The sequence below is a fragment of the Dictyostelium purpureum genome, assembly GCF_000190715.1.
Source record: "Dictyostelium purpureum unplaced genomic scaffold DICPUscaffold_165, whole genome shotgun sequence".
Taxonomy (NCBI): domain Eukaryota; phylum Evosea; class Eumycetozoa; order Dictyosteliales; family Dictyosteliaceae; genus Dictyostelium; species Dictyostelium purpureum.
This window is the reverse complement of record NW_003519502.1, coordinates 1-13,649: the sequence shown is the minus strand read 5'-3', so window position 1 is coordinate 13,649 and position 13,649 is coordinate 1. Positions and strand designations below refer to the sequence as shown.

The 13,649-nt window shown below is 24.3% G+C and overlaps 5 protein-coding genes across 5 annotated transcripts; 3 read left to right on the top strand and 2 right to left on the bottom strand.

Annotated features, from left to right (window-relative positions):
- Positions 1-189: 189 nt before the first annotated feature.
- DICPUDRAFT_88405 (uncharacterized protein) lies at positions 190-1,583 on the bottom strand (the record flags this gene model as incomplete). Its single annotated transcript, XM_003289164.1, has 3 exons — positions 190-1,109; positions 1,194-1,403; positions 1,553-1,583. 3 exons carry the CDS (start codon positions 1,581-1,583, stop codon positions 190-192), a joined length of 1,161 nt encoding a protein of 386 aa, XP_003289212.1.
- Positions 1,584-2,758: 1,175 nt separating this feature from the next.
- On the top strand, positions 2,759-5,042 carry DICPUDRAFT_153549 (uncharacterized protein; the record flags this gene model as incomplete). The annotated part of the gene is made up of 2 exons (XM_003289174.1): positions 2,759-3,296; positions 3,373-5,042. 2 exons carry the CDS (start codon positions 2,759-2,761, stop codon positions 5,040-5,042), a joined length of 2,208 nt encoding a protein of 735 aa, XP_003289222.1.
- A 166-nt stretch (positions 5,043-5,208) lies between these two features.
- DICPUDRAFT_88404 (uncharacterized protein) lies at positions 5,209-6,153 on the bottom strand (the record flags this gene model as incomplete). Its single annotated transcript, XM_003289163.1, has 2 exons — positions 5,209-5,878; positions 5,942-6,153. 2 exons carry the CDS (start codon positions 6,151-6,153, stop codon positions 5,209-5,211), a joined length of 882 nt encoding a protein of 293 aa, XP_003289211.1.
- A 1,474-nt stretch (positions 6,154-7,627) lies between these two features.
- DICPUDRAFT_153547 (uncharacterized protein) lies at positions 7,628-11,821 on the top strand (the record flags this gene model as incomplete). The annotated part of the gene is made up of 3 exons (XM_003289173.1): positions 7,628-8,708; positions 8,774-11,489; positions 11,563-11,821. The coding sequence occupies 3 exons, from the start codon at positions 7,628-7,630 to the stop codon at positions 11,819-11,821; spliced, it is 4,056 nt and encodes a 1,351-aa protein (XP_003289221.1).
- Positions 11,822-12,759: 938 nt separating this feature from the next.
- Positions 12,760-13,270, top strand: DICPUDRAFT_79975 (uncharacterized protein; the record flags this gene model as incomplete). The annotated part of the gene is made up of 2 exons (XM_003289172.1): positions 12,760-12,957; positions 13,022-13,270. 2 exons carry the CDS (start codon positions 12,760-12,762, stop codon positions 13,268-13,270), a joined length of 447 nt encoding a protein of 148 aa, XP_003289220.1.
- Positions 13,271-13,649: the final 379 nt, after the last annotated feature.

Here is a 13,649-nt window from a genome sequence, read left to right as displayed (position 1 = left end):
AATTTTAAAAAAATAAAAATTAAATAAAATTAAACCCAAAAAAAAAATGGGTATCTGATGGCCATCATTATTTTATTAGTGTAATTTTCAAATAAATAAAAAAATAAAATGCGATGTTTTTATAAAATTAAACCCAAAAAAAAAAAAAAAAAAATAAAATTTATTTATATTTTTTATTATTATAATTTATTAATTTGGGATTACTGAAACTAAAACTCCTGGATCACCAACGGTGGCTTCCCAACTTTCAAAACCTGATTCTACTAATTTATTTTTAAGTTGATTTAATTGATCGTCGGTAGTATCTCTTTTTAAAAGTGTAATTACACAACCACCACCACCAGCACCGGTTAATTTAGTGTGGAAACCTAAAGATTTGGTAATTGAAACGATGGTATCGATACTTGAGTGACCAACACCATAACAACCAGATAAGAGATGTTGATTCATATCAAACATTAAATCCATGGCTGTTTGAAGACGGTCATAGTCTTTATCTTGATGATATTGATCGAAAACAGTAATACATTGTTTAGAGATGGTATCGATTAAATTTGAAACTGGATCAATTAAAGTTGGGAATTGTTTTGAACGATTAATAACACCTTCGACTAATGTTTTGGTTGAACGGCTTACTTTGGTGTTGGTGATGAGAATACGAAGTGGTGGGATACCATTTTCGATAACACTATAACCATTTTTACGAGTGAATGTGAGGGCTTTGCCAAAGGTACTGACTGCATTATCGATACCTGATGGTGTACCATGCATAATTTTTTCGCCTTGAAGTGACCATTGATTGATTAAATTTAATTGTTGATTGCATGGTTGACCTTCGCTGGTTGATTTACATTGTTCACAACCGCCACATGCATAAATATCTAATGCTTTTAATAAACCTGCACAAATACCAACACAAAATGATGCTGATGATCCTAAACCTGCTCCAATTGGTAATGCACTTGAAAATCTAATATCCATTGCTTTATTACATTTAGTCAATGTACAAAATAAAAACAAAAATGTATGAATACCTTTAATATCAATAAAATTGGTTAATTCTTTTGCAAAATCTTGATTACACTCAATTGGTTTTAATGGATCAATATCTAATAATAATAAATTTTTAAATGAATATTAATATTTTATAGTTTTATAGTTATATTGGTTATAATAATAATGATGATAAATACCTGTTGGGAAATGACCTAACTTTTTAAAATCATCTAAACTCCATTCTTTAATACCAAAATCTGGGATATCTGGTAAGTCTAATAATAATCTATTTTTATCGTTTGGTGTAAATGTAACTGTAGTTCTTAATGATAAACTGGCTGCAATGGCTGTCTTTTCTAAAACAACAGCATGTTCACCAAAAAGAATGATTTTACCTGGTGCTGAAACTATAATATTAATAAATTTAATTTAATTAATATAAAATATTCTTCATTTTTTTATTTTGGTTATTCATATTAGGTGTATTCTATTTAAATATCTAATACTAAATTATTAAATTTTGATTGGCCATTGTTTTAAATTTTATCCTCTTTACCTTGAATAGTATTGTTATCGTTTGAAATCATTTTGTGAGTTTCTTTTTTTTTTATTTATTATTAATTATTATAAAATATTTATATGAAAAATAAAAAAATGAAAAAAAATATTTTAAAAAAATTATGAAGGGTGTTTTTTTTGAAATAAATAAATAATAAATTATATTTTAAAGATTTATTATTTTATTAATTTATTATTACAAAGACAATATTATAATACAGTTAAAAGTAATGTTATTATTTTATATCTATTATATTTCTATTAATGAATTATAAATAACTTTTTTAAAACAAACAACACACACAAGTTTAAAAAAAGCACACCGATAACACAGTACAGCGTCTTTGAAGAGATATTTTAAACTTTAGTTTTAAAAAAAAAAAAAAAAAAAAAAAAAAAAAAAAATGATATACAATACAATTTTAAAATACCCAATGGGGAATATTTTGTTTAAAATTTTATTTATTATTATAAAAAAAAAACTTATTTAAATTTCAACAAAAAAAGGTTCATTTCCTGCTCCATCATCCTAAATATGATATTGGGGGGAAGGTTTAATACAATGTAAATTTCAAATTAAATTAAAAAAAAAAAAAACAAACCTTTTTTTTTTTTTTAATTATTTTATTTCTATTTTAATTTTTTTTTTTTTTTTTTATATTCTAAAAATTTACAATGTTCATTTTTTATTATAATAAAATATAAATGTAAAATAATAAAAAAAAGAAAAAAAATTATAATAAATAAAATATTTTAAAAAAATAAAAAAAAATAAAAATTTGGAAAATAAAAAAATCTTTTTTTTTTTTATTTATCTTATTTTTGCATGTGTTAAAATATAATTAATTAAATAATTTAGTAATATTAATATTACAATAATAAAAAAATAATAATATAGTATATCTTTGTTTGATATTTGTTCTTTTGTTTTTATGACATTTTCCCATATATTTATCACTAATCAAATACATCCCATAATTTTTAAATTACGTTAAATTAATATTTTAATTATTTTTTTTTATTTTTTATTTTTTTATTTTTTATTTTTTCATTTTTAAAAAAACAACATATTTTTTAAATGATAAAAAACAATAATAATATAAAAAGTTATAAATCATAATCCTACAACCAATCATTAAATCCTAAAATAATAAAAAAAACAAAAAAGAATAAAAATCGTTAAATAACAAAATAATTCTCGAGAATGACCTCAACCGATATTAATTCTATAAATTCACATTTATTACTTTTAAGATCATTTAATAATATTAATATTTCAAATACTAACAGTACAGGTACGGATAATAATAGTAGCAGTAATAATAATAATAATAGTAATAATAGTAATAGTAATAGTAATGGTAATATTAGCCAAAATAATAATATAGTTCATAATAGTAATAATAGTAATAATAATATTAAAAGTTGTAGTAATAATAATAATAATAATAATCAAAAAAAGAAAAAAGAAATTTTAGATTATAATCTTAACTTTACAAATAGAATAATTAGATCAAATATTATCAAAAATATAAACTTTTTAAAGAATAGTGTCGAAAATTATTTTATAAATAATGGTTGCAATAGTGGAATCTATAGGGATGGTTCAGCAGCAACTAGTATATGTGATTTACCAGACGAAATTATAATATATATATTTAAATATTTATCGCCCTTTGACTTAAGAATATGTTGTTTAGTATCAACCTATTGGTCACACATTTCGTCACTAAATACACTTTGTATGTATTTGTTTACGCATATATAATATTTATAACGAAATTAAATTCTAATAAAATACATCTTTTATTTATAAAGGGTATGACAAATGTTTAAGTCAATGGTATTGGTTATTTAATATAGGCGAAGAAAAAAACAAAAGGTTACCAAATAGCACATGGAAAGAGTTTTATAAATATTGGGCAAAAGAGTATTTAAATCATACTGAGTGGTGGCAAGAGTCATTTACAAGAGAGGATGCAGAAAGGGCATTATCAACACAGGGAAAGGGCACATTTTTGATCAGAACAAGCACTAGTAAAAAGAATTGTTTAGTAATATCATATAATGCTCATGCACAACATCCAACACATATGTTATTAAGCTATTTGGGCATCTACACTGGAGTGTCACTGTACGATGAAATCGGAAGGATCTACCCAACATTAGCATCTCTTGTTCGTGGTAAAAAGTCATGGTTAAAAAGACCATTCCAATCATGCGGAGTCTATGCATCAAAATCAAAATCAAAATTACAATTTATTGAGCGTATGTTAAATGACCCAAAAGAAAGAGATGGAAAGACTATCGATCAACTCTCACTATTACATATAGCATGCAAATGGAGTTTTAAACAACTGGTAGTAGCTCTTTTGGAAAAAGGGGCCAATATAAACCACAAATGCGACTGTAAAGGTAAACCACCACTATTCTTTGCAATCGAGTTTGTCCATGGCCAACCATCCAATAGTGTTCGTTTAGAAATATTAAGAATACTGTTAAAAAATGAAAATATAAATGTTAATCAATTGGACAACAAGGGTAGATCCATTTTACATGTCGCTACAAAACAACATCAACAAGACTCACCCGAAATGTTGAAGCTTTTATTAAACTATGGTGCTGATCCATTAATTTCCTCACCAAGTGGTCTTTATCCATTACATGTAGCTGTTAAAGAAAATAATATCAAAATGTTAAAAATTTTATTAAATTTAGAAAAAGACTCAGTAAAAACTTTACCAACAACAATAACAACAACAACTTCAATAATAGATGTTAAATTAGATAATCAAGATATCAATCAAAATAATAATCAAACTAATATTATCAATACAAATTGTACAACAAATAGTAATAGTTTAAAAAAAATTAATGTAAATTGTAAAATTGAATTAACACCTATTTCAAAACTAAACGATGATTACGGATCAACACCATTACATATTGCATCATCAAAAAACTATTTTTCAATTATAAAGCTATTATTGGAACATCCAGAAATTCAAGTAGATTGTTTAGATAATAAAAATAGAACACCTCTTCATAGAGCAGTACTAAACACCCAGGATTGGGTCAACATGGCAAGATTTGGTAAACCTTTACAGCATCATTTTAGTCATCAAATCATCGAAATCCTTCTCAAGAATAAAGCCGATCCAAATCTAATGGACTGTGAAAATAAAACACCACTTCATATCGCAGTTGAAAAGGGTCACAGAAAGAGTGCTCATGGTATCGCAACTTCAGTCAGAGATTTATTTACTCACGAAAAAGTTCAATCGATCTACTCTAAAGAGTCACTATTACAGAGCTTAAACGCCGGTAGAGAATCTAAAGATATTCAAAAAATTGTTGCTGATGTCAACTATTCAATAATGTGTGGTTACAACGAAGATTTTAACGAACCTTTAGACAAAACGATAATCGATCATTATAATAATATTAATGATATTTTAAAAAAAGAATTTTTACATATTTTAAAATAAACAATTAAAACTTTTATATTAATATAATATATAAAATTTTAAACACTACCAATATTATATATTATTGGAGAAAAAAAAAAAAAGAAAAAGAAAAAACCTTTAGATTTTTATTTTATATTGTTTTATTTTATTTTTATTTTTATTTAATTTTTGTTTTATTGTGATGTCAAAAATCTAAATCATCGGTTTGGTCAAGAAATTGTTGAAAATATACACATTTTTTTGGGGAAATAATACCATCGTCGCTACAAATTTCAAATACTGGACAATTACCACATGGCATATTACAAAAATTATTTACAGGTATTGATGTTTTGGTTGGTTTATAAAGGATACCGGATCTTCTTCCCATTAATGCTCCCATTCTGGTATCTCTCATCTCTTCAATATCACCATCATAGATGACTGTGTTTACTAATGCTTGAATATCCTCTGGTCCCAATGATTGACTTGTGGCTTCTTCTGCTACCTTTCTTAAATATGTCATAATATCGCTTAAATCTACAGCACCTTTATTTTCAACGAATGTTTTGATATGCATTTTCATAATTTGAATATATTGATGATCGTATGATTGATCCCCACCATATAATGTACCACCTGTAACATCTCTTGAGGGTTCCATATTATATAACATATATACCTTTTTTCTGCCTGACTGAATTGATTTAACCGCTTTAATTAACTTACGATTCTCTAAAATCTTTAATATTTTTGTAATTTGTACTTGTTGATATCCCGATTGTTGCTTTAACTCTCTTGTCCATGCACCATTGTTACCTGATGTTTCAATTAATTGATATATTAAAAAATCTTCCGCTCCTAATCCTCTAAATCTAAAAAATGAAATAAATTAATTAAATGTACATTGGTATATATTACTATTGAGTACTACATACTTCATTTGATCCTCTGGATTAACTTCTCTATAAGATGTAGTTTCATCGGGATTTTGGTGAATAAGAAGTCTACCTTGCTTTAATAAATTATTTATAACTTTTGCAACATCCTCCATCTTATGTCCTAATCCCATTTCCATCATTTGCTGGTTTAAACCAGCTGGGTATTTTGCACATAACTCTAAAAACTTATTCTCTAATTCTTCTGACATTATTTTATATTATGGTGTATTTGTTTATTATATATATGTGTTTTGTACAAATTATTTAATTAATGGGAAAATAAAAAACCAATATAATGCATATTAATATAATGTATGTTAAGTGATTTATTTGTTATTGTCAATACTGTTTGTTTTATTGTTATAAAATTACAAACACATTTGTTGAAATAAATGAAAAAAAAAAAATTCGTGTATTTTAAAATTTTATAAATTTTAAAAAAAAAAAAATGAAAAATTTTTTTTTTTTTTTTTTTTTTTTTTAATTTTGAAATATTTTTTTTATTTATTTTTAGTAATTTTCTCATTATTCCAAAAAATATATAAATGGATCTATTTAAAACTTTTTGGATCTAATTTTACAATTATTTAAAAATGTAAATTTTTATATTTGAAAAAAAAATTTTTGTATATTTAATTTTTTTTAATGTATGTTTATTAACAAATTAGAAATTTTTATTTAATTAATTAAATGAAATTGAAAAAAAAAAAAAAAAAAAAAACCATTCCATTAAAACCTTTTTAAAACCTAAAATGTTCCTGGGGCCTAAAAAAAAAAAAATAAAAAAAAAAGGGAAAACCAAAAAAAAAAAAATTTTAAACCCAAAAAAAAAAAAAAAATCCAAATCGACAATGATAAAATTTGCAAATTTAAAGATAATCTTTGATAACAAACAAGATAGGGGATCATTATCCGATAATTTAAAATTACAAAAAGAGAAACAAATAATAATAAAAAAATAAAAAAAAAACAACCATTTTGATTTCAAATTAAACAAAGAAAAAAAATTCACACAAAAATTATAAATATATATAATTCATATAATTTGAATATATTTATAACCATCATATTTGTTCAATTATCACATAACCTTCTTTAAAAAAAAAAAAAAAAAAAAAAAAAAAAATAAAAATAAAAAAAAATAAAAATAAAAAAAAAATAAAAAAAATAAAAAAAATAAAAATAATTTTTTTTTTTTTTTTTCTAAGGCACCTTCACACCAAATATAACATATTTTTTTTTTTTCATTCTTATAATATTTTTTTTATTTTCACAATACCAATAAAAATACCGCAACAACAAATTTGTTTTTTTGGTTATTGTTATTTATATTTTCAAATTTATTTATATCTATGTTATCATTTTAAAATTTTATATATTTTTAAAAATTTTTTCCAAAACATTTTTTTTTTTTTTTAAAATTTTTTTTTTTTAAAAATATCTTATAACTTTTTTTTTTTTTTTTTTTTTTTTTTTAATTTTTTTTATAAATATAATAATAATAATAATTAATAAAAATAATAATAATAACAACAGAAAAATTATTTTATAATAAATTCGAAAATTAAAATAAAAAATAAATTATAGTAAATATAGAAAAAGAAAGAGAAAAAGAGAAAAGAGAAAGGGTTATTATTATTGAATAATTTGATTATTCAAATTTTCTTTAAATTAAATAATAAAATGGATAGTAACAGTAATAATAGTACAACTACAATAACAACCAATAATAATAGCAATGGTAGTATGAATAAAAGCCCAATACTCAGTAGTTCAAATAGCAGTAGCGGTAGTAATACCCCAACTAGTGATAAAAGAAATGGAATAAAGATTTTTGATTTGGACGATCCATTCACATCAAAGAGATTGTCTGGATACTTTAGTCCTGAGTCAATGGCAGAGTTTAATAAAATGGCAGAGGATGATTTCGAAAATAGTGGTACCGATGCAAATATTACAAATGACGCAAATACCATTGGTCAATCATCAACTGGCAGTAATACAACAGTAAATAATAATAGTATTGTAAGCAATGGCAACAGCAATAATAATCCTCAATCACCTTCATCGTTATCATCAACAACAAAATTATTATTACAGACTAAAAAGAAATTTGTTAGGGGTCCAAGTGGCTTATCACATGTAATGAGCTATGGAGATGATGATGAAGATGATGAAAGTAGTAGCAGCGAGGAAGAGTATGATATATCATCTTCCTCCTCTTCATCAATAGATAAGCAGTCACAATTCGTTGTAACAAGAAGACCATCATCACCAATTGTCATTCCACCAGCACCAGCCTCACCATCATTATCTGCCACAAGAAGATCATCAGCCTCATCCCCTTCATTATCAACCAAGCAAACAATTGACAATGATAGTGATAGTAGTAGCAGTACTCTTATTGTTGGAAATACATCAAACTCACCAAATACCTCAGCTACCACCATTTCATCAATTCTATCTTCATCACCACCTTTAACAGTTTCATCAAAATTATTAACTAATAAAAACAATGGTACCAACAACAAAAGCATTGATAATGAAGAGGGTCAACCATCTATGGAAAAAGATGGCGACAAACCAATTTGTACCAAATCATTTTTAGAATTGGATGAAAAATCATTTTTAAAAATATTTGGTTTTCTTTTAGCAGAAGATTTAGTTCAATTAACTAGAACTTGTAAGCTTACTTGTAATATTATAAATAATAATCAACAAATTTGGAAAGATCTATGTTCAAACTATATAAAACTTTATAGTGGTATGTATATTTACTAAATAATATATTATTCAAAGCTTTAATATTAATTTATTTTTTTATTTTAGAACCAAATGATATTTATATTTGGGAAGATGATCTATTCCCACCACACAGTGTAAATATTTTTAATAATAGTGGTAATAGTAGCAGTAACGGAGGATTTTTAAGTATAGGTACAAGTGCCGGTAATACCATTATGAATAAATTAAGACCAATGGAAAGATTGAGAAGTAATACAATAGCGTTACCTAGTCCAGTTTTATTTAATGAAATGGCAACTATAAATAATAATATTAATAATCATAATAATACAATAAATAGTACAAATATAATATCATCAACATCAATTTTACCAGTAACACCAAATTCATCGAATATACCCTCAGCATCCATATTTAACCAAACCAATAACACCAATAGTGGTAGCAATATTAATATTAATAATAGCAATAATAATAATAGTAGTGGTAGTGGTAGTAGTAATAGTAATAGCACTACAACAACAAATTCCACAGGTAATAATGTTATTGGAACAGGTATAGTTTATGGATCATATAATAGTAGTAATATAATATTAAATAGTGTTTTAAGAAAATTTACACCAATTAATACAACACCAAGTACCAGTGAGGTAACAGATTTTATAGAATCTTGTCATCATTTCCCAATAAAACTATTAATTTGTAAATTAGTTCAACGTTATATTGTGCCAAAAGAATATCAAAAATCAGTTGCTCAATGGGATAAAATAGTAGAAAGACCTATCCAATTAAGAGTTGGTAAACTATTGAAAAAAGTTATCGATCAAAAAAAAGTTATCTTTGACTATGGAACAATGCTCATATTACGTACTTTTATTAAAGGTCATCTTCAGCAATCCTCTGATATGGCCAAAGGTTTGCTATGTGGTTTAGATAAGAAAAAAATCCTCAAAGTGTTTGATATCTCCAAGGTCAACGATTTTATATTGGTAAAAATATTTCGTAATTTCGATATAAGAGAACTATCAATTTGCCAACGTGTTTGTAAAAAATGGAGCAAGGTAATCGATAATAGCAGTCTTTGGGAACAACTATACTATCAATATCGAAAGAAATTACATCATGAAGGTGATGTTAATATTTGGGACGACCCATCTTTACACAGTGTAGATTATTTATATGATTATTGCACAACACAGCAGTTAATAAATAATGGAATAAATGATTTAAATAATAATAATCAATCAAATGTAAATAGCCAAGATAATAATAATAGTAATAATACCTTAAGTGGATCCAATAGTAATATATCAACCCCACAATCAAATCCATTAAATAGTAGCAATGGAGGAAGTGGGTTTTCTTCACCAATTTCAAGTACAGCCACAACCCCATCATGCACTCCTTCTGGTGGATCAGCAACATCTTCGCCAAGTGTACAATCTCCAATTGTAACTCCAACTTTAAATAGTCAAGCTATGCCACCACCACCATTTTCACCAATTCTATCATCTACTATTTCACCAAGATCAATGTCAATTTCCCTTTCTACTATACCACTACCTATCAAGCCACAAGAACTTAAATTACCAAATGAAATTTTAATAAATAATAATAATAATAATAATAATAATAATAATAATAATGGTAATACAAATCAATTATCTTTATCATCAAATAGTATTTCCAATAACGTTGAACAATTAGATCTAGGTAAATCCAATGATAGTATCAATAATAATGATATTGAAATAAATAATGAAAACAATTCAGCAATAATCAATTCTAATGAAAAAGTACCAATAATAAATAAACCAACACCACCACCTAATGTACAAAAACTAATGAATTTAAATCAACTTGTCGATAAATTAACCTCAATTACAGTTGCTACAGAAATTTCTGAAGTTAATGCATGTCTTGCAACCTATAGAACCTTTATATCAACATCACAATTGATAGAAAAGCTTTTCCAAAGATATCATATCCCTAGAGCTAGTAATGTAAAATCAGTATTAGATTGGAAACAACGTATAGAAGCACCAATCCAAGCCAAAGTCTCTAAAGTTTTTAAAAAGCTGATCGATGACCATTTTGCAGATTTTAATCCAACAATTATTACAATTTTCAAGATTTTCTTACTTCATATTATTGATAAGAGCTCACCATTAACAAATCATTTAATTCGTTCATTCTCAAAGAAACTTTACAAAATAGATTCAATGGATTCCTCTAATCAATCCGATGATAGACGTAGACCCAATAGATCACAATCAAAGATTGGTAGAATGATGTCTGTTAGAAAGGCAACTCAATTTAACGATATTATTGCACTACCTGCTGAAGAAATTGCAAAACAATTAACACTAATCGAATTTGAAATCTTTTCTAAAATCCAATCATCAGAATTCCTTAACCAAGCATGGGCAAAAGAAAAAACATTCCATTTAGCACCCAATATTCGTGCAGCAATCGATAGATTCAACACTGTTACTAAATGGGTTTGCACAGTTATTCTAAAGGAAGAAAAAATAAGAGCTAGAACTAAAATAATGGGAAAGCTATTGAAGGTCGCTAAAAATTTACGTTCCTATAATAACTATCATACATTGATGGCCATTTTATCTGGTTTAAATGAAGTTCATATTTTCCGTTTAAAACATACCCAACAAGAGCTCAAACCAAAAATTCAAAAAGTTTCTCAAGAATTACAAACTCTAATGTCTGTTGAAGGTAATCATGAAGCCTATCGTAATGATTTATCTCAAGTTGACCCAAAACAATCCTGCATACCCTATCTGTAAGATTTCTTTTTCTTTATTTACTTTTTTATTAACAAAATACTAACTCTCTTTCTTATTTAACAAATTTAGTGGTGTTTATTTAAAAGATTTAACATTTATTCAGGATGATACAAATAAAGTTGGTCCAGGAATAAACATTAAACAAAGTTTGAATTTGTATAATATTTTAAAAACCATTCAACACTTCCAAAAGAACCCATATCAATTTGAAGAATTCCCTAGAGTCAAAGAAACACTTTTAAATTTACCAGTTTGGACTGAAGATAATTTATATCGTGTATCAATGCTAAGAGAACCAAGAAATTGTAAGAGATCGGACCTACATTAAAAAATCAATATAAACAATAGAAATATATAATAATAATAATGTTATAAATAGTTCATCTCCATATATATAGTTTATAATTTAAAATTTATAAAAAAACAATAAATATTTGTAATTTAATTTATTCTTTTTTTTTTTTAAATAAAAATAAAATAAATATTTTTAAACTAAAAATGTTTCATATGATCATATATCAAACAAAAAATTTTATTTTTTTTATTTTTTTTATCACAATCATTACTTATAATCGTATTATAACTGAATAGTAGTAATCTTTTTTCTTTTTGCAATAAACAAATCTTATTTATTTCCTCAATAAACTTTTTCTCAAAATTCTTATTTTTTCTTTTATTATTTAAATAAAATACCTCCTTTTAATATATTTAATATCTGTCTATGTAATATACATAAAAGTATAATTTAATTACTACAAAATCTTTTACATTTTAATCAGCGAAATCAATATAATTTTATCAAATGATTTAATAATTTGATTTTATTAATTCGATTAACTATTTTTTAAAATTACATTATCAATACTTTTACTATATAAATATATTATTTTGGTGATTTAATATGTGAAAGCATGCAAAAGAACATATAAGTGTGGGTGAGGGTTTTTCAAATAGAAAATAAAATAATATATATGTAAATAATATGGTTATATATAAAAAAATTAATAAAAACACAATCACCACTCCTATTTTAAAAAAATTGTATAACCTTTCACCCCCCAATAAAATATACAGATATTTTAAAATATATATTTTTTAGCAAGATATTTTTAATATCCAATCATTAATAAACAATTTATAATTTCATAAATATTATTTTAATTTTTTAACTTTTTTTTTTTTTTCATAATTTTAAAAAGTCGATATTAATTTAAAAAAAAAAAAAAAATTAACTAATATTTATAAAAATATAAACTATAATTAAAAATGGGTTTATTAAAAGCTGGATCAATTGCACCTGATTTTATATGTAAAAATCAAGATGGAGTTGATGTAAAACTAAAAGATTTCTCTGATAAACCTCTTGTAATGTTCTTTTTTCCCTCAAATATTGGTATGATATGTACCCGTGAAAATATTGAATTCAAAGAAAACTATCAAAAATTTATTGATGCAAATTGTCATGTATGTAGTTATATATATTTTTGATAAATAATACTTTTATAACTAATAAAAAATTTTAAAACAGGTTGTGGGAATTAGTGGTGATAAAATTAAAAAACAAAAAAAATTCCATTGTAAAAATGATCTCCCATTTCCCTTATTAATTGACCGAAAAAGAAAGATTGAAAAAGCATTTGGTGCCCATTTTAGTAGAGCTACATTTGTTATACATAATGGAGAAATTGTACTCAGTCATTTAACCCATTGGTTCACATCAAAATCTCACATTGAAGAATCATTAAAGGTTGTAGAATTTCTAAATGGGAATAAATAACCCCAAACCATTTTGAAAAATAAAAAAAATAAAAAAAAAATAAAAAAAGAAAATTGTATTTCAAAAAAAAAGAAAAATAATGTAAGGTTTAAATAATAAATTTAATATTCTCAATCTATCTTAAAAGAAATTATTTATCTGAATTAACTTATTTCACTCACCCCCCTCATTTTAATTACCAAAAGCAACACTCCTCTTACTTTTTCAACACTATAAAAAAAAGATTTTTATTTTTTATTTTTTTTAATTTTTTTTTTTTTTTTTTAATTTTATTTTTTAAAATTTTTTTATTTTTTTTTATTATTTTATTTTTTTTTTTTTTTTGTCTTTTTTTTTACAAAAACAAAATAATAATATATAGCTAAATATCACAGATCGA